Source organism: Dama dama, chromosome 8, assembly GCF_033118175.1.
Source record: "Dama dama isolate Ldn47 chromosome 8, ASM3311817v1, whole genome shotgun sequence".
NCBI classification, from domain to species: Eukaryota; Metazoa; Chordata; class Mammalia; order Artiodactyla; family Cervidae; genus Dama; species Dama dama.
Window position 1 is genome coordinate 15,569,187 of NC_083688.1, and position 18,120 is coordinate 15,587,306.

The following is an 18,120-nucleotide window of genomic DNA, read 5'->3' on the forward strand; positions in this document are numbered from 1 at the left end:
CCAGCAAATTTGGAAAACTCAGCAGTGGCCACAGGACTGGAAAAGGTCAGTTTTCATTCCAATCCCTAAGAAAGGCAATGCCAAAGAATGCTCAAACTGCCGCACAACTGCACTCATCTCACACACTAGTAAAGTACTGCTCAAAATTCTCCAAGCCAGGCTTCAGCAATACGTGAACCGTGAACTTCCAGATGTTCAAGCTGGTTTTAGAAAAGGAAGAGGAACCAGAGATCAAATTGCCAACATCTGCTGGATCGTAGAAAAAGCAAAAGAGTTCCAGAAAAACATCTATTTCCGCTTTATTGACAATGCGAAAGCCTTTGACTGTGTGGATCACAGTAAACTATGGAAAATTCTGAAAGAGACAGGAATACCGGACCACGTGACCTGCCTCTTAAGAAACCTGTATGCAGGTCAGGAAGCAACAGTTAGAACTGGACATGGAATAACAGACTGGTTCCAAATAGGAAAAGGAGTACGTCAAGGCTGTATATTGTCACCCGTCTTATTTAACTTATATGCAGAGCACATCATGAGAAACGCTGGGCTGGAAGAAGCACAAGCTGGAACCAAGATTGCCGGGAGAAATATCAATAACCTCAGATATGCAGATGACACCACCCTTATGGCAGAAAGTGAAGAGGAACTAAAAAGCCTCTTGATGAAAGTGAAAGAGGAGAGTGAAAAGTTGGCTTAAAGCTCAACATTCAGGAAACAAAGATCATGGTATCTGGTCCCATCACTTCATGGGAAATAGATGGGGAGACAGTGGAAACAGTGTCAGACTTTATATTCTTTTGGGCTCCATAATCACTGCAGATGGTGATTGCACCCATGAAATTAAAAGACGCTTACTCCTTGGAAGGAAAGTTATGACCAACCTAGATAGTATATTAAAAAGCAGAGACATTACTTTGCCAACAAAGGTCCGTCTAGTCAAGGCTATGGTTTTTCCATTGGTCATGTATGGATGTGAGAGTTGGACTGTGAAGAAAGCTGAGTGCCGAAAAATTGATGCTTTTGAACTGTGGTGTTGGAGAAGACTCTTGAGAGTCCCTTGGACTGCAAGGAGATCCAACCAGTCCATCCTAAAGGAGATCAGTCCTGGGTGTTCACTGGAAGGACTGATGCTGAAGCTGAAACTTCAATACTTTGGCCACCTCATGTGAAGAGTTGACTCATTGGAAAAGATCCTGATGCTGGGAGGGATTGGGGGCAGGAGGAGAAGGGGACGACAGAAGAGGAGATGGTTGGATGGCGTCACCGACTTGATGGACATGAGTTTGAGTAAACTCCGGGAGTTGGTGATGGACAGGGAGGCCTGGCGTGCTGCAATTTATGGGGTCACAAAGAGTCGGACACGACTGAGCAACTGAACTGAAGTGAACTGAGAGCCAAGTCATCAAAGACCACGTTTGGGAGAACAGGTACTCTTAGAAGTAGAAATAAGTGAACAATCATAAAGGGGTTATAAAATAAGTATAATCAAAATAACTAGAACATATGAAAGGAAGAGAAATAGTGAAAAACTAGGACACACAAAAAGAACAGGGGGAAAAAAAAAAAAAGAACAGGGGGAAAAAATAGGCTGATTTTTAAAAAGCTCCAAATATAACACCTAAAAATTAAAAATAAAAAACTAAACACTCAAATCAGAATGGAGTATCCAAGAGCACACTACAAATAGCTACTAGGAGAGTAGTGGACTTCCCAGGTGGTGCTAGTGGTAAAGAACTGCCTGCCAATGCAGGAGATGTAACAGACGTGGGTTCCATCCCTGGGTCAGGAAGATCCCGTGGAGAAGGAAATGGCAACCCACTCCAGTATCCTTGCCTGGGAAATCCAATGGACAGAGGAACCTGACAGGCTGCAGTACACAGGGTTGCAAAAGTGTTGGAAATGACCTAGCGACTAAACAACCACCACCTTGAAGTCATGGGCCAGGCTTGATTTACCTTTGTCTCCGTAGCACCTCACACACACACATACTGCCTGGAGTAGGGGCTTACTAAATGTTGAACTGAATTCTCATGAATCACTTGTTCACCTTTTGACGCCTGTTTCTTGCTCTAGGAAAAGATCTCCAAAACCCAGTTTGAGGAACATGACTGGATCAGCTCTGGCTTCACCGGATTTCATACTAAAGGTGGGTGAAGTTTCTCCAACAGAGAAAAAGAAGGTTGTCTGCAGGTATATGGGCTGTGAAGGGCGGTGGGGAGACAGAGGCCTCACACCCCTTAGATGCAGATTTGAACAGCCTTGGGAGGCTGGCAGAATAATTGGAGGAGAAGGCTTTACTAATCTAACCCGAGGTACAAGAAGGCAGCTTCTTTACCCTAATGATCTCAGAACTTTAAGAATGTTTATCTGGGGACTTCCCTGGTGGTCCAGTGGCTAAGACTCCATGCTTCCAATGCAGATTTGATCCCTGGTCAGGGAACTAGATCCCACATGTCACCACTGAAGATCCCACATGCTGCAACTAAGACCTGGTGCAGCCAAATAAATGAATATTGTAAAGGAAAACTTAAAAAAAAAAAAAAGAATATTTACCTGAGAACTGTGCCCTCCAAAGTCTAAGTCCCACCAGAGATGGACAAGTCCAAGGTCCTGTTCTCCCTGGAGCCCAGAGGCCGAAAGGAGCTTTTTCATGGAGAAGGAGAATGGCATGACATGGAGTCATGGATCGGGGCTACTAGGATGTTCCAGGAAAGAACGTGGACACAAGAGTCCAGGAAGCAGAAAAGCAGAGTGCCTATTTTCAAAGCTATTCCATCTGATGGCAAAGACCACTGGGGAGAACGTGAGAGCCTCAGTACTTACTCAGAAAAACTTCTTTGCTGACGGATTGCATTTGGCAGTGATAAATACTAAAATGATTACAAATTATATTGCAGGGAATACCCAGATAAAAGTAGGAGTTTCAATAATTAATTGTACCCAACTAATATTCAGGTGGGGCTTCCCTGGTGGCTTAGCAGTAAAGAATCTGCCTGCAATGCAGGAGAGCTGGATTTGATCCTTGGGTCTAAGATCCCTTAGAGAAGGGAATGGCTACCGACTCCACTATTCTTGCCTGGGAAATCCCACGGACCGAGGAGCCTGGTGGGCTACAGTCCACAGGGTCGCAGAAAGAGTCGGACAAGACTGACCGATTAAAACAACAATATTCCTAATTTCTTTTGTACTTAGAACCTTATTTCTCTGCTGCTGTTGCCTTCATTTTTTTGGCTGAGACAACATGAAATGTTGTCTAAGCCCCCGTTAGGGGCTGGGCTGAAATCTCACTTCCTAAACACCGATGATGAGATTCATGTAGTCGAGGAATTGTCCCTGAAAGTGAACAGAGAATCACAGACAGGGCAGAGCCAGGGGAGAGAGAAGAATGTCTCAGCCAAGCTCAGGGGGTTCTCCACGCTTGACTTCAAGGTCACAGCGGGAAGGAGTCTAGTCTTCCTTTGGACAGAGTGCTCATGGACAGAGACCTGAAAGAGGCATGTGCACCAGCCTCTGCCCCAGTCAGCACTCAGCAAGCTGCCGCCACAGTCCACAGAGGCGGCCCTGCTGGCACTGGGAAAACAGAAGGGAAGTCATGAGATGATTTTTCTGTTTGGGAAGGAGAGGGCATCAACACTTACTGCAGGCACTCTATGTGCTAGGCCGGCGACAATGTCACCCCATTGAATCCCCATAACAATCATGCCAGAAAAGTATCATTAATCCCATTGCTCTTAAGAGATGAAAAAACTTGAGGCTCAGGGAGGTTAGAAAACTTGTCCACAGGTTGAGAATGAACCCCAAGGCTGCCTCTAAGAGGATCAAGAGAAAACCGCAGAGGGGGCCACCAAGGCATCTATCATACTTCCTGAGATCATGGCTCCTACCCAGTTTCCTACACAAAGGCTTTCTCTTACAGGTCTTCAGTCAAAGCTTATCAATACTCACAACTCCTACATTCTCTCCTACATTGCTTTGTCTGATAACATGCTAGTTATCAGAATCAGGGACTAGGCCAAGAAACAAAGCTGGCTCTTCTCTCTGATCAGCTTCAATGACAATGTAAGTTGTTGTCACCAGACCTCGGAACTGCTCAGACACGGACTTCAAGCTACTGCCCTTCTCCAACTGAACAGAAACTCTGTCAACCTTATTTCCAAAGAGCAGAGAGTCAGGCCATGAACCTGACACTATTGTGTTACCGGGGCCACAGTCTGTCATGTGAAGGGCTGCCTTCTGACATGATGGCCTAGAAATCCTGCAACTGTTTTCCAGAAACAGAGCCATCCAAGAAGAGTGATGGTGTTAAAGGATGCTTAGTCAACTTTCCTGAATGACTGATTTGGTGGGAATTGTGGGTACACAATAGCTTAGGATAGCATTCTCCTAAGGATAAATTACAAATGAATAACACCTTGAAAGTAATCTGAATGGAGATTTGGTCTTGAAGGCACTCAGTAACCCATCTGCCACCAATAACAGAGCAAGAGTTCTTGAGGAAGATGCAAGTTTTCTTCTAGAAGGCTCCATTGGCATGTGCCTATTTGATCCTTCCACTGGGTAAAACAAACCAGCTTGGATACTTTAACAATTAGTCCTCACATCCAGGTTGGGACTATTCTTGTCATCACGGAGTAGCACCTTGGGACAACAGCTGTCTTTCATCTATTTTCTTCCCAGAGTTAATGTGATAATGTTGACTCTGCCTCACTCAGCTGTGGCAAGTGACCTTAAACAAGTTACTTACATTCCCTAGACCTCAGTTTCTGCAAATACAATAGTAATAGAAGAAAATTCTTCAGGTTATCATGAGAATTAAATGGGATAACACTTAATTACAGTACTATCCCTCAACTAGTCCGCCTAGTCAAAGCTATGGTTTTTCCAGCAGTCACATATGGATGTGAGAGTTGGACTATAAAGAAACCTGAGTGTTGAAGAATTGATGCTTTTGAACTGTGGTGTTGGAGAAGACTCTTGAGAGTCCCTTGGACATCAAAGAGATCCAACCAGTCCAACCTAAAAGAAATGAGTCCTGAATATTCATTGGAAGATCTGATGCTGAAGCTGAAACTCCAATACTTTGGCCACCTGATGGGAAGAACTGACTCATTGGAAAAGACCCTGATGCTGGGAAAGATTGAAGGCAGGAGGAGAAGGGGACAACAGAGGATGAGATGGTTGGATGGCATCACTGACTCAACGGACATGAGTGTGAGGAAGCTCTGGGAGTTGGTGATGGACAGTGAAGCCTGGCGTGCTGCAGTCCATGGGGTGGCAAAGAATCTGACACCCCTGAGCAACAGAACTGACTGATCCCTCGACTGTGATACACACAGTAGGTGCTCAATGGCAGCTGCCTTCACCATTCATCACGGTCATCGTCTTCTTCAGGGCACACCCCTCACCTCACTCATCACCACTTTCACTGTCCCACAGACAATCATTCACAGTCAAGGAGGCAGTCTGTGATGAAGAAAAGAGATGTATAAAACTATGCCAGGAGCCATCTTTGTAATAAGGTCACCAACTTAAACCTCTGTAGGTACCCACGAATGGCCCATCTCTAAAATTCCCAAGGTAAGGAGGAGGGACACATTGGGAAATTGGGATTGACATTTCCACACTACTATATATAAAATAGATAACTGACAAGAACCTACTATATAGCACAGGGAGCTCTGCTCATTACTCTGTCATGACTTATATGGGAAAAGAATCTAAAAAAAGAGTGGACGTATGTATATGGAAAACTGATTCACTTTGTTGGACAGCAGAAACTAACACAACATTGTAAATCAACTATATTCCAATAAAAATTATTGAAAACAAATTCACAAGGCAGGCAGACTATCCCAACAAACTCCTATAAATAGTATAGTCAGACTGAACTACAACAAAAGTCACACAGTGAATCCAATAAGCAAGCACATGATTGGAGATGAAGTAGAGGTGGGGGGTCAAGAAGAGCTGGAGCCTGGAAAGAAGGTTTGCTTTGGAATATATTGGGATAGCTGAAAACCTCGTTTGGGTTTTCCAGCAAGCCCTGCACGAATCTTTCAGCTAAGCCAATACTCCTAACACATTACCTCTGCTCTGACACAAGTATTTTCACATCCTATACAGAAGGGCAAAAGATTTTACAGGAGAAATACTTTTGTGCCAGCTATTTTCTAGTACATTCACAAAAAGTGTGACTGCCTCCCTGAGGATCTCTTAGTCAGGGAAGCCGCGTATATGGAAGCCCAGGGGTGCTACCTCCACAGGACAGGGTCAGGTGACACACTTTCCCACAGAGTGGCTTACTTGTTGCTGTCTCGGTACTCGTAGACATGACATCCTTGAGGCAACCCAGTCTCATGGTCCAGAGTGAAAGCAAGCTTTAGCTGCATAAAGAGAGAAGGGAAAAACGAGTACATTTTAGGCAGTGACAGCTGAAATGAAAAACAACAACAAGAAAACAAGCAAAATCACTTTCCCTCAAGAGGACGTGTTGTGGAGAACCTGGCCTGCCCGCCCTGGGAAGAGCCTGCACCCTACAGGGACACGGGTGTCAAGGAGAATTGTCACCAGGACTCAAGTTCTCCATTCAGCGAGCAACAACTTTTATTAAAGCCCCTACTTGGTGCCAGACTCTGAGTGAGCTGATGGGGAAAGAGCAGAGAACAGTAGCAAAGAGGATCTTATGGTTTAGTAGAGGAGACAGACATCCACTACATAATCGTGCTGATGAATGGAAAAAACATTTATACATATAATATATATATGAAACTTTAAATAGGTTCTCTGAAGAAGGAAAAGAAACCTCCTGTGTTTCTAGAAGGGTAAATAACTTGACCTAGACTGAGAATGTGGGAAGGCAGAGGGGAGAAGAGGGCCTCCTTGGCAGAGCCCTGGGTGCAGGACTTGCAGGAGCTGAAGGATGGATTGGGGGCAGGGGGCGTATGTTGAGCAATGATGCTGGAGAGGAAGGCCAGGGCAGGGTACGCAGGGCCTTCTGAGTCATGTTGGAATTTCTGACCTTTACCTTATCTAGCAAAGGGAAGCCTCTGACATGTTTTAAGAAAGGGTAGATGACACGACCAAAGTTACATTTTAGCAGGATCCCTTTGTCTATTACGTAGAGAAAAGACTGCAGGGGAGAGAGAAGTGGGAGCCCCTGTGGCAGGTGACTGAGCAGTGCAGGTGATTGGTGATAGGGCTGGAGCAGAGGGCAGGTGGGCGAGATGAAGAGAAACGGACAATGTGAGATCTTGAGTAAAGGTTCAGGAACAGAATGCACAGAATATGCTGATGGATTCAGTGCTGGAGAATGTGAGGATAGAAAACAGGAAGTCGAGGATGGTTCAAGTTTTTGATGTAAACAACCAGGAAGGTGGTGGTTCCACTGCTGAGCTGGAGGACTGAACGCAGGGATGGGCAGGCAGCCCAACGTCTGATTTTGGCCATGTTGACTTGGAGGCGCTCCTTAGCTTATTCCTGATTAGGGAAGATCAGGAACAAGGATTCTGGTGATGATGTCTTGGTTTCTTTCTGGATTCTGAGGGGAGTGCTCAGGTGTGGCTGAGAAGCCAGAGCTCTGTGAGTTGTGTCTGCCCTGCTGGGGCCCAGACGGCTAGGGCAGCTCTAACAATTCCAAATGCAGAGCCAGTTATCAGATTTAAAAATTTCCTGGGTTTAAACATCACCAGGGATGGAATTCCCTGGAGGTCCAGTGGTTAGGACTTGGTGATTTTACTGTGATGGTCTGGGGTTCAATCTAAGATCCTGCAAGCCACACAGTGTGGCCAAAATAATTCAATTAAACTTAAAAAAATCACCAGGGAAATTTTTAACTAAAATTAACTGCACATTAGGAGGATATATTATTATAACTTTTCTTTTTTAACTGCAAGGCTGCTGACACAACTACTGATCTGCATCATTAGATTCTGGATGCCTTTCCTCTTCCTTAGAGGGACATGAGCCTGTAGGAATGGCCTGTCCTCTCACTGACCCAGATGAAAATAAAAAAGCAGAAACAAGCCCTGTTTCACCAGCATGGAGCCAGGAACTTCGAGTCAAAGGCATGTTTTCCCCACAGAGCACCACTTGGATCTTCCCAGCCCTCTTTCAGTAAAACAGAAAACAGTTATTTACAAATATCTGTTCATTATAACCCCCCCTTCTTTTTTCTTTACTTTCCTTTTCATAGCTAAATTCAGGTCTCTATATATTTAGTCCATTTCAAAGACTCTACTCCTTAGAAATTTTCAAATCCTTTGATTCAGTGTTCAAGTTACAAATTTATGACTTGGAGAAGTATCATAAATGTAGGAGGAGAGAGTTTTCTTTTAAAAAACTATTTACTTCAGTATTATTTATTGGAAAGACTCTGAAAAACCAGAAATAGCAGAATAGTTAAATAAACCATACTAGAGTCAGGTGCAAAATAGCATACGGCTGTTAAATGGTTTATAAAGAATTTTTATAAAAATTCTTTAATAAAATATTTTATTTTATTGGAAAATAAATAAAACTGGGAAAATATTTGGGTTAGATGAAAAGAAGCAAGAAGAATATTTGATCACATACCCCCCCAAAAGTACATTAAAAAAAAAAACACAGACAGCATAGGAGACTGGAAGGAACAATGTCAAAATGGCAACAGCAATTGCTGTTGTTGTTCAGTTGCTCATTCATGTCCGACTCTTTGTGACCCTCAGGACTGCAGCATGCCAGGCTTCCCTGTCCTTCACCACCTCCAGGAGCTTGCTCAAACTCATGTCCATTGAGTCAGTGATGCCATCCAATCATCTTGAACACTGTCATCCCCTTCTCTCCTACCTTCTATCTTTCCCAACATCAGGGTCTTTTCCAATAAGTTGGCTCTTCTCATCAGGTGGCCAAAGTATTGGAGCTTCAGCTTCAGCATCAGTCTTTCCAATGAATATTCAGGGTTGACTTCCTTTAGGACTGACTGGTTTGATCTCCTTGCTGTCCAAAAGCCTCTCAAGACTGCAACAGTGATGGCTTGACTTTCTTTGCATTTTCCAAAGTCTTTATGAGAAACATGATGAGATAAAATCTTTGTCCTTAGTCACAGAGAAAAATTGGAAAATGTAATTTTTAATCCAAATCTATGACCCAACCACTAATGCTGAAGAAGCTGAAGCTGAACCGTTCTATTATGACCTACAAGACGTTCTAGAATTAACACCCGAAAAAGATGTCCTTTTTATTATAGGGGGCTGGAATGCAAAAGTAGGAAGTCAAGAGATACCTGGAGTAACAGGCAAGTTTGGCCTTGGAGTACAAAATGAAGCAGGGCAAAGGCTAATAGAGTTTGACCAAGAGAATGCATTGGTCATAGCAAACACCCTCTTCCAACAACACAAGAGACGACTTTACTCATGGACATTACCAGATGGCCAATTCAGAAATCAGATTGATTATATTATTTGCAGCTGAATATGGAGAAGCTCTATACAGTCAGCAAAAACAAGACTGGGAGCTGACTGTGGAACAGATCATGAACTCTTTATTGCCATTTCAGACTTAAACTGAAGAAAGTAGGGAAAACCACCAGACCACTCAGTTCAGTTCAGCTCAGTCACTCAGTCGTGTCCAACTCTTTGCAACCCCATGAACTGCAGCACGCCAGGCCTCCCTATCCATCACCAACTCCCGGAGCCTACCCAAACCCATGTCCATTGAGTCAGTGATGCCATCCAACCATCTTATCCTCTGTTGGCCCCTTCTCCTCCTGCCCTCAGTCTTTCCCAGCATCAGGGTCTTTTCAACTGAGTCAGCTCTTCGCATGAGGTGGCCAAAGTATTGGAGTTTCAGCTTGAACACCAGTCCTTCCAATGAACACCCAGGATTATCTCCTTTAGGATGGACTGGTTAGATCTCCGTGCAGTCCAAGGGACTCTCAAGAGTCTTCTCCAACACCACAGTTCAAAAGCATCAATTCTTCGGCGCTCAGCTTTATTTATAGTCCAACTCTCACATCCATACATGACTACTGGATTTAAAATCCCTTACGATTATACAGTGGAAGTGACAAATAGATTCAAGTTCAAGGGATTAGTTCTGATAGACAGAGTGCCTGAAGAACTATGGATGAAGGTTTGTGACACTGTACAGAGAAGGCAGTGATCAAGATCATCCCCAAGAAAAAGAAAAGCAAAAAGGCAAAATGGTTATGTGAGGAGGTTTTACAAATAGCTGAGAAAAGAAGAGAAGCTAAAGGGAAAGGAGAAAAGGAAAGAAATAGAGGAAAACAATAGAATGGGAAAGACTAGAGATCTCTTCAGAAAATTAGAGATACCAAGGGAACATTTCATGCAAAGATGGGCACCATAAAGGACAGAAATGGTATGAACCTAACAGAAGCTGAAGATATTGAGAAGAGCTGGCAAGAATACACAGAAGAACTGCACAAAAAAGATCTTCAAGACCCAGATAATAACGATGGTGTGATCACTCACCTAGAGCCAGATATCCCGGAATTCGAAGTTAAGTGGGCCTCAGGAAGCATCGCTATGAACAAAGCTAGTGGAGGTGATGGAATTCCAGTTGAGCTATTTCAAATCCTCAAAGATGATGCTGTGAACATGCTGCACTCAATATGCCAGCAAATTTGGAAAACTCAGCAGTGGCCACAGGACTGGAAAAGGTCAGTTTTCATTCCGATCCCAAAGGAAGGCAACGCCAAAAATGTTCAAATTACTCCACAATTGCATTCATTTCACACTCTAGAAAAGTAATGCTCAAAATTCTCCAAGCGAATACATGAACCGAGTACATACTCCAAACAGTACATGATCCGAGCTGGATTTAGAAAAGGCAGAGGAACCAGAGACCAAATTGCCAACATCCACTGGATCACAGAAAAAGCGAGAGAGTTACAGAGAATCATCTACTTCCACTGTATTGACTACACCAAAGCCTTTGACTGTGTGGATCACAACAAACTCTGGAAAATTCTTACAGAGATGTGAATACCAAACCACTTTACCTGCTTCCTAAGAAATCTGTATGCAGGTCAAAGCAACAGTTAGAACAAGACATGGAACAACTGGCTGGTTCCAAATTGGGAAAGGAGTACATCAAGGCTATATATTGTCACCCTGCTTATTTAACTTACATGCAGAGTATGTCATGAGAAATGCAGGGCTGGATGAAGCACAAGCCCTTGATTCCAGGGCTGGAATCAAGATGGCTAGGAGAAATCTCAATAACCTCAGATATGCAGATGATACCACCCTTATTGAAGACAGCGAAGAGGAACTGAAGAGCCTCTTGATGAAAGTGAAAGAGGAGAGTGAAAATGCCGGCTTAAAACTCAACATTCAAAAAACAAAGATCATGGCATCCGGTCCCATCACTTCATGGCAAATAGATAGGGAAACAGTGAGAGACTTTACTTTCTTGGGCTCCAAAATCACTGCAGATGGTGACTGCAGACATGAAATTAAAAGAGTCTTGCTACTTGGAAGAAAATCTATAACTAATCTAGATAGCATATTAAAAAGCAGAGACATTACTTTGCCAACAAAGGCCCATCTAGTCAAGGCTATAGTTTTTCCAGTAGTCATGTATGGATGTGAGAGTTGGACCATAAAGAAAGATGAGCGCCAAAGAATTGATGCTTTTGAACTACGGTGCTGGAGAAGACTCTTGAGAGTCCCTTGGACAACAAGGAGATCAAACAAGTCAATCCTAAGGAAATGAGTCCTGAATATTCATTGGAAGGACAGATGCCAAAGTTGAAACTCCAATACTTTGGCCACCTGATGCGAAGAACTGCCTCCTTAGAAAATACTCTCATATTGGGAAAGACTGAAAGCAGGAGGAGAAGTGGAGGACAGAGGGTAAGATGGTTGGATGGCATCACTGACTCGATGGACACGAGTTCAAGCAAGCTCTGGGAGTTGGTGATAAGACAGGGAAGCCGGGCATGCTGCAGTCCATGGGGTCGCAAAGAGTTGGACCTGACTGAGTGACTGAACTGAACTGAATTCTTAATTAACAAACTACTTATATACAATTCAATAATACGGTGAGGACTTCCCCTGATGGTCCAGTGGTTAAGAATCCGTCTCCCAATGCAGGGGACATAGGTCTGATCCCTCATCTGGGAAGATTCCACATGCTGAGGAGCAACTAAGCCTGTATGCCACGACTACCAAAGCCCAAGCACTCTAAAGCTCATGCTCTGCAATAAGAGAAGGCACTGCTATTGCAACTAGAGAGTAGCCCCCACTTGCCTCAACTAGAGAAAGGCTGTGTACAGCAAAGACGACCCAGGGCAGCCAAAATTAAAAAAAAACAAAAAACTCAATATGGTGAGTGAGTAGAGGTGGTGAGGGGAGGGGGGAGAGGAAACGGGGACAGAAGAGCACACATATTTATTGAATGAAGAACTCCTATTTATTGAAATGCTACCAAGTAAAGGCTTTCCTTTATGCTGACCACAACTATTTGAATTCAGTATTACTATTTCCTTTTAACAGGTGAGGAACTTGTGTGGTAATTTGTCAAACCATAATTAGGATTTCAACCAAACCTATGTTCTTTCCACCTTACCAGAATTATAGGGCTTGGTGATGGCCTGGATGTAAACTGAGAGAGATGGAGGTGTCAAAGACAACATCTGAGGCTCTTGGCTGTGGACAGTAGGGTAGGTGGTGCTGCTGGGCTGTGTGCTTAGTCACTCAGTTGTGTCTGACCCCATGGACTGTAGCCCACCAGGCTCCTCTGTCCATGGGGATTCTCCAGATAAGAATACTGGAGTGGGTAGCCGTGCCCTCCTCCATGGGATCTCCCAACCCAGGGATCATATTTTGGTCTCCCTCACTGCAGGTGGATTCTTTGCCATCTGAGCCACCAGGGAAGCCCAAGAATACTGGAGTGGGTAGCTCTTCCCTTTGCCAGTGGATCTTCCCAACCCAGGAATTGAACCGCGGTCTCCTGCATGGCAGGCAGATTCTTTACCAGCTGAGCCACCAGGGAAGCCCAGATGGTGTTGCTAGTTACTGTGCTAAGGAAGAATAACCGGGTCAGGAGTGCTGATTTTAAGGTGCCTAAGAGGCAACTTAGTGGAGATGACCAGAATGAACTGTATAAGTGATTCTGAATTTTACAAACAAGACTATTATCTGGAGGTTCAAATTTGGGAACCTTTGGGTGGAAAGGAAGATGGCACTCAAGCCATGGGAGTGGATGAAACTGTCCTGAGAGAGTATGTGGAGTAAAAATGAGGTTTTTGACAGCACAACTGTACTTGAGAGCTGGACAATGGAGACTGAGAATGGGTAGCCTTGAGTTCTGAATTATGATGTCACAGAAGCCAAGGTGGCACATATCTTAAGAGGGGGGCAGTCAGAAGCATCAAATTCTGCTAAGAGGTCAAGGAAGACAGGAACATGCCAAGAGCTTGTTGGATTTAGCAACAAGAACTCTCAGGACATTTTGGACAAGCTGACTTTGGTGGGAGCAGAGACCAGGGTGTGATGGGTTGAAAGATGAGTAAGCAGCATGTGAGGAAATGGGGATCCTGCATGTGTTAACTCAGCACATTAGAGAGTGGCAGGGAAGAGCCAAGATGAATGGAATAGAATCAGGTTGAATAATAGGAGATGGAATTGAAGATGAGTGTATTGGAAGATGACAGGGACTTGTGTATGTGCAGATGTGAAGGAGGGAAGATCCCCTGGAGAAGGAAATGGCTACCCACTCCAGTATTCTTGCCTGGAGAATCCCAGGGCCAGAGGAGCCTGGACATGGGGGTCGCAAAGAGTCAGACACAACTCAGCAACTAACACTAACTACTAGTATGAAGAAGGCACTATAGAGGAAGGAACTGAAGACATAGGAGAGAGATAAGAGTCAAGATGTCTTAGATGATTGAGGCATGGGAAGTCAACAGGCAAGTGGAAGACGCTTTCTCCAGTGTAGCAGCAGGGAAGGCAGGGTGGTGATGAAGATTTATCTAGGGATTTGGGGAGGGGGGAATGGGGAAATGGTGGTGGTTTGGAATGTTTCAGCCTGATGATGATAATTTTCTAAGAATTAGGAGGCTGAATTATCTGCAAGAATCAGAGGGTTTGGTGAGAGAGGGAACAGAAGTTGGAGGAATTGCAAGTCTGAAATGGCTTCTTTGGAGAGTAAGAAAGACAGCCGACTAAGGGAGAGCATGATGATTGCCAGGGAGCATTAAGGGTCTAGCTGAGGTCACGGGGTCACAAGTTACTGTAGCAACCATCCTCTCAGGGGATTTTTTTTCTAGCAACCTAGACACTGGCATGAAGAAAGTTAGGTTGGTGCAGAGCTGAGATATCTGCCCAGAAAGATCTGGGGGAAGAATATGTCTGAGGGATCAAGGGAGTTTGTTGTTGCTGTTCAGTCGCTCAGTCGTGTCTGACTCTTTGTGACCCCATGGACTGCAGCACGCCAGGCTTCCCTGTCCTTCACCACCTCCCGGAGCTCGCTCAAACTTGTGTCCATTTGAGTCGGTGATGCCATCCAAGCATCTCATCCTCTGTCACCCCTTCTCCTCCTGTCCTCTATCTGAGGGATCAAGGGAGCAGAGGTGCAATACTGGCAACAGATGGACCAGGGACTCTCTAGGGGCACAGGCAGGGGAAAAAAATGGAAAAGACTGATTGGAAGAAAAGATAAGAGTCTGGGTGAAAGATGTACTGTATGGAGCTAATACTTTGTGAATGTGCCCTCTGTCCCAGGCACCTTTCATGCTTGGCTTTATTTAATGCTCTTGACAACCCTTCGAGGTTGGTTCCTATCCTCATGTTACAGAAGAGTTTAAGGGAATTAGCAAGTGACAGACTGAAGTGTGCTCCACGTTGCTAACCACTGGGCCTCCTGGGTATCCATGAAGTCAAGGAGAGGATCTGTGAGACTCACTGGATGAGGGTTCAAGCAGTCCTTCAGTATTTCTGCCTTAAGAACCCCATGAACAGTATGAAAAGGCAGAAAGATAGGACACTGAAAGATGAACTCCCCAGGTCGGTAGGTGCCCAATATGCTACTGGAAATCAGTGGAGAAATAACTCCAGCAAGAATGAAGAGACAGAGCCAAAGCAAAAACAACACCCAGTTGTGGATGTGACTGGTGATAGAAGCAAGGTCCAATGCTGTAAAGAGCAATATGGCATAGGAACCTGGAATGTTAGCTCTATGAATCAAGGCAAATTGGAAGTGATCAAATAGGAGATGGCAAAAGTGAACGTCGACATTTTAGCAATCAACCAACTAAAATGGACTGGAATGGGTGAATTTAACTCAGATGACCATTATATCTACTACTGTGAGCAAGAATCCCTTAGAAGAAATGGAGCAGCCATCACAGTCAACAAAAGAGTCTGAAATGCAGTACTTGGGTGCAATCTCAAAAATGACAGAATCATCTCTGTTTGTTTCCAAGGCAAACCATTCAATATCACAGTAATCCAAGTCTATGCCCCAATCAGCAATGCTGAAGAAGCTGAAGTTGAACGGTTCTATGAAACCTACAAGACCTTTTAGAATTAACACCCAAAAAAGATGTCCTTTTTATTACAGCGGACTGGAATGCAAAAGTTGGAAGTCAAGAAACACCTGGAGTAACAAGCAAATTTGGCCTTGGAGTACAGAATGAAGCAGGGCAAAGGCTAATAGGCTAATAGAGTTTTGCCAAGGGAATGCACTGGTCATAGTAAACACCCTCTTCCAACAACACAAGAGAAGACTCTACACATGGACATCACCAGATGGTCAACACCGAAATAAGACTGATTATATTCTTTGCAGCCAAAGATGGAGAAGCTCTATACAGTCAGCAAAAACAAGACTGGAAGCTGACTAAGGCTCAGATTATGAACTCCTTATTGCCAAATTCAGACTTAAATTGAAGAAAGTAGGGAAAACCACTAGACCATTCAGGTATGACCTAAATCAAATCCCTTATGATACAGTGGAAGTGAGAAATAGATTTAAGGGACTAGATCTGAAGACAGAGTGCCTGATGAACTATGGACGGAGGTTCATGACATTGTACAGGAGACTGGGAGCAAGACCATCCCCCAAAAAAAGAAATGCAAAAAAGCAAAATGGCTGTCTGAGGAGGCCTTACAAATAGCTGAGAATAGAAGAGAAGAGAAAAACAAAGGAGAAAAGGAAAGATACACCCCTTTGAATGCAGAGTTCCAAAGAATAACAAGGAGACATAAGAAAGCCTTCCTCAGTGATCAGTGCAAAGAAACAGAGGAAAACAATAGAATAGAAAGACTAGAGATCTCTTCAAGAAAATTAGAGATACCAAGGGAACATTTCATGCAAAGATGGGCACCATGAAGGACTGAAATGGTATGAACCTAACAGAAGTTGAAGATATTAAGAAGAGGTGGCAAGAATACACAGAAGAACTGCACAAAAAAGATCTTCAAGACCCAGATAATCATGATGGTGTGATCACTCACCTAGAGCCAAACATCCTGGAATGTGAAGTCAAGTGGGCCTTAGGAAGCATCACTACGAACAAAGCTAGTGGAGGTGATGGAATTCCAGTTGAGCTATTTCAAATCCTCAAAGATGATGCTGTGAACATGCGGCACTCAATATGCCAGCAAATTTGGAAAACTCAGCAGTGGCCACAGGACTGGAAAAGGTCAGTTTTCATTCCAATCCCTAAGAAAGGCAATGCCAAAGAATGCTCAAACTATCGCACAATTGCACTCATCTCACATGCTAGTAAAGTACTGCTCAAAATTCTCCAAGCCAGGCTTCAGCAATACGTGAACCGTGAACTTCCAGATGTTCAAGCTGGTTTTAGAGAAGGCAGAGGAACCAGAGATCAAATTGCCAACATCCAATGGATCATCGAAAAAGCGAGAGAGTTCCAGAAAAACATTGATTTCTGCTTTATTGACTATGCCAAAGCCTTTGACTGCATGGATCACAATAAACTGTGGAAAATTCTGAAGGAGATGGGAATACCAGACCACCTGAACTGCCTCTTGAGAAACCTGTATGCAGGTCAGGAAGCAACAGTTAGAACTGGACATGGAACAACAGACTGGTTCCAAATAGGAAAAGGAGTACGTCAAGGCTGTATATTGTCACCCGTCTTATTTAACTTATATGCAGAGCACATCATGAGAAACGCTGGGCTGGATGAAGCACAAGTTGGAATCAAGATTGCTGGGAGAAATATCAATAACCTCAGATATGCAGATGACACCACTCTTATGGCAGGAAGTAAAAAAGAACTAAAGAGCCTCTTGATGAAAGTTGAAATAGGAGAGTGAAAAAGTTGGCTTAAAGCTCAACATTCAGAAAACTAAGATCATGGCATTCGGTCCCATCACTTCATGGCAAATAGATGGAGAAACAGCGGAAACAGTGGCAGACTTAATTTTGGGGGGCTCCAAAATCACTGCAGATGGTGACTGCAGCCATGAAATAAAAATATACTTACTCCTTGGAAGAAAAGTTATGACCAACTTAGACAGCATATCAAAAAGCAGACATTACTTTGCCAACAAAGGTCCATCTAGTCAAGCCTACAGTTTTCCAGTAGTCATGTATGGATGTGAGAGTTGGACTATAAAGAAAGCTGAGCACCGAAGAATTGATGCTTTTGAACTGTGGTGTTGGAGAAGACTCTTGAGAGTCCCTTGGACTGCAAGGAGATCCAACCAGTCCATCCCAAAGGAAATCAGTCCTGAATATTCATTGGAAGGACTGATGTTGAAGCTGAAACTCCAATACTTTGGCCACCTGATGGGAAGAACTGACTCATTTGAAAAGACCCTGATGCTGGGAAAGATTGAAGGTAGGAGGAGAAAGGGACGGCAGAGGATGAGATGGTTGGATGGTATTACCAACTCAATGGACATGAGTTTGAGTAAACTCCGGGAGTTGGTGATGGACAGGGAAGCCTGGCTTCGTGCTGCAGTCCATGGGGCAGTAAGGAGTCAGACCCGACTGAGCGACTGAACTGAAGTGGATGAGGGAGTGGGAGGGACTGGGGGCTGTGGTCAGAGAGTAGGTTGTATGTGATCTTGGAGATGGAACAGTCAATCACAAGATAGAAGGAAAGGTCAAGAAATGGTCAGTCCAAGGTTGGCGGGGTCGGGA

The 18,120-nt window shown here is 44.1% G+C and overlaps 1 protein-coding gene across 3 annotated transcripts in view; it reads right to left on the reverse strand.

Moving 5' to 3' along the window:
* DIS3L2 (DIS3 like 3'-5' exoribonuclease 2) overlaps positions 1-18,120 on the reverse strand; it is a 364,857-nt gene that overhangs the window by 34,922 nt on the left and 311,815 nt on the right. For all 3 annotated transcript variants that reach the window (XM_061148508.1, XM_061148507.1, XM_061148509.1), the window contains one exon: positions 6,304-6,383. In XM_061148508.1, coding sequence (XP_061004491.1) covers positions 6,304-6,383 — 80 coding nt within the window. The remainder of the gene's footprint in view (positions 1-6,303; positions 6,384-18,120) is intronic.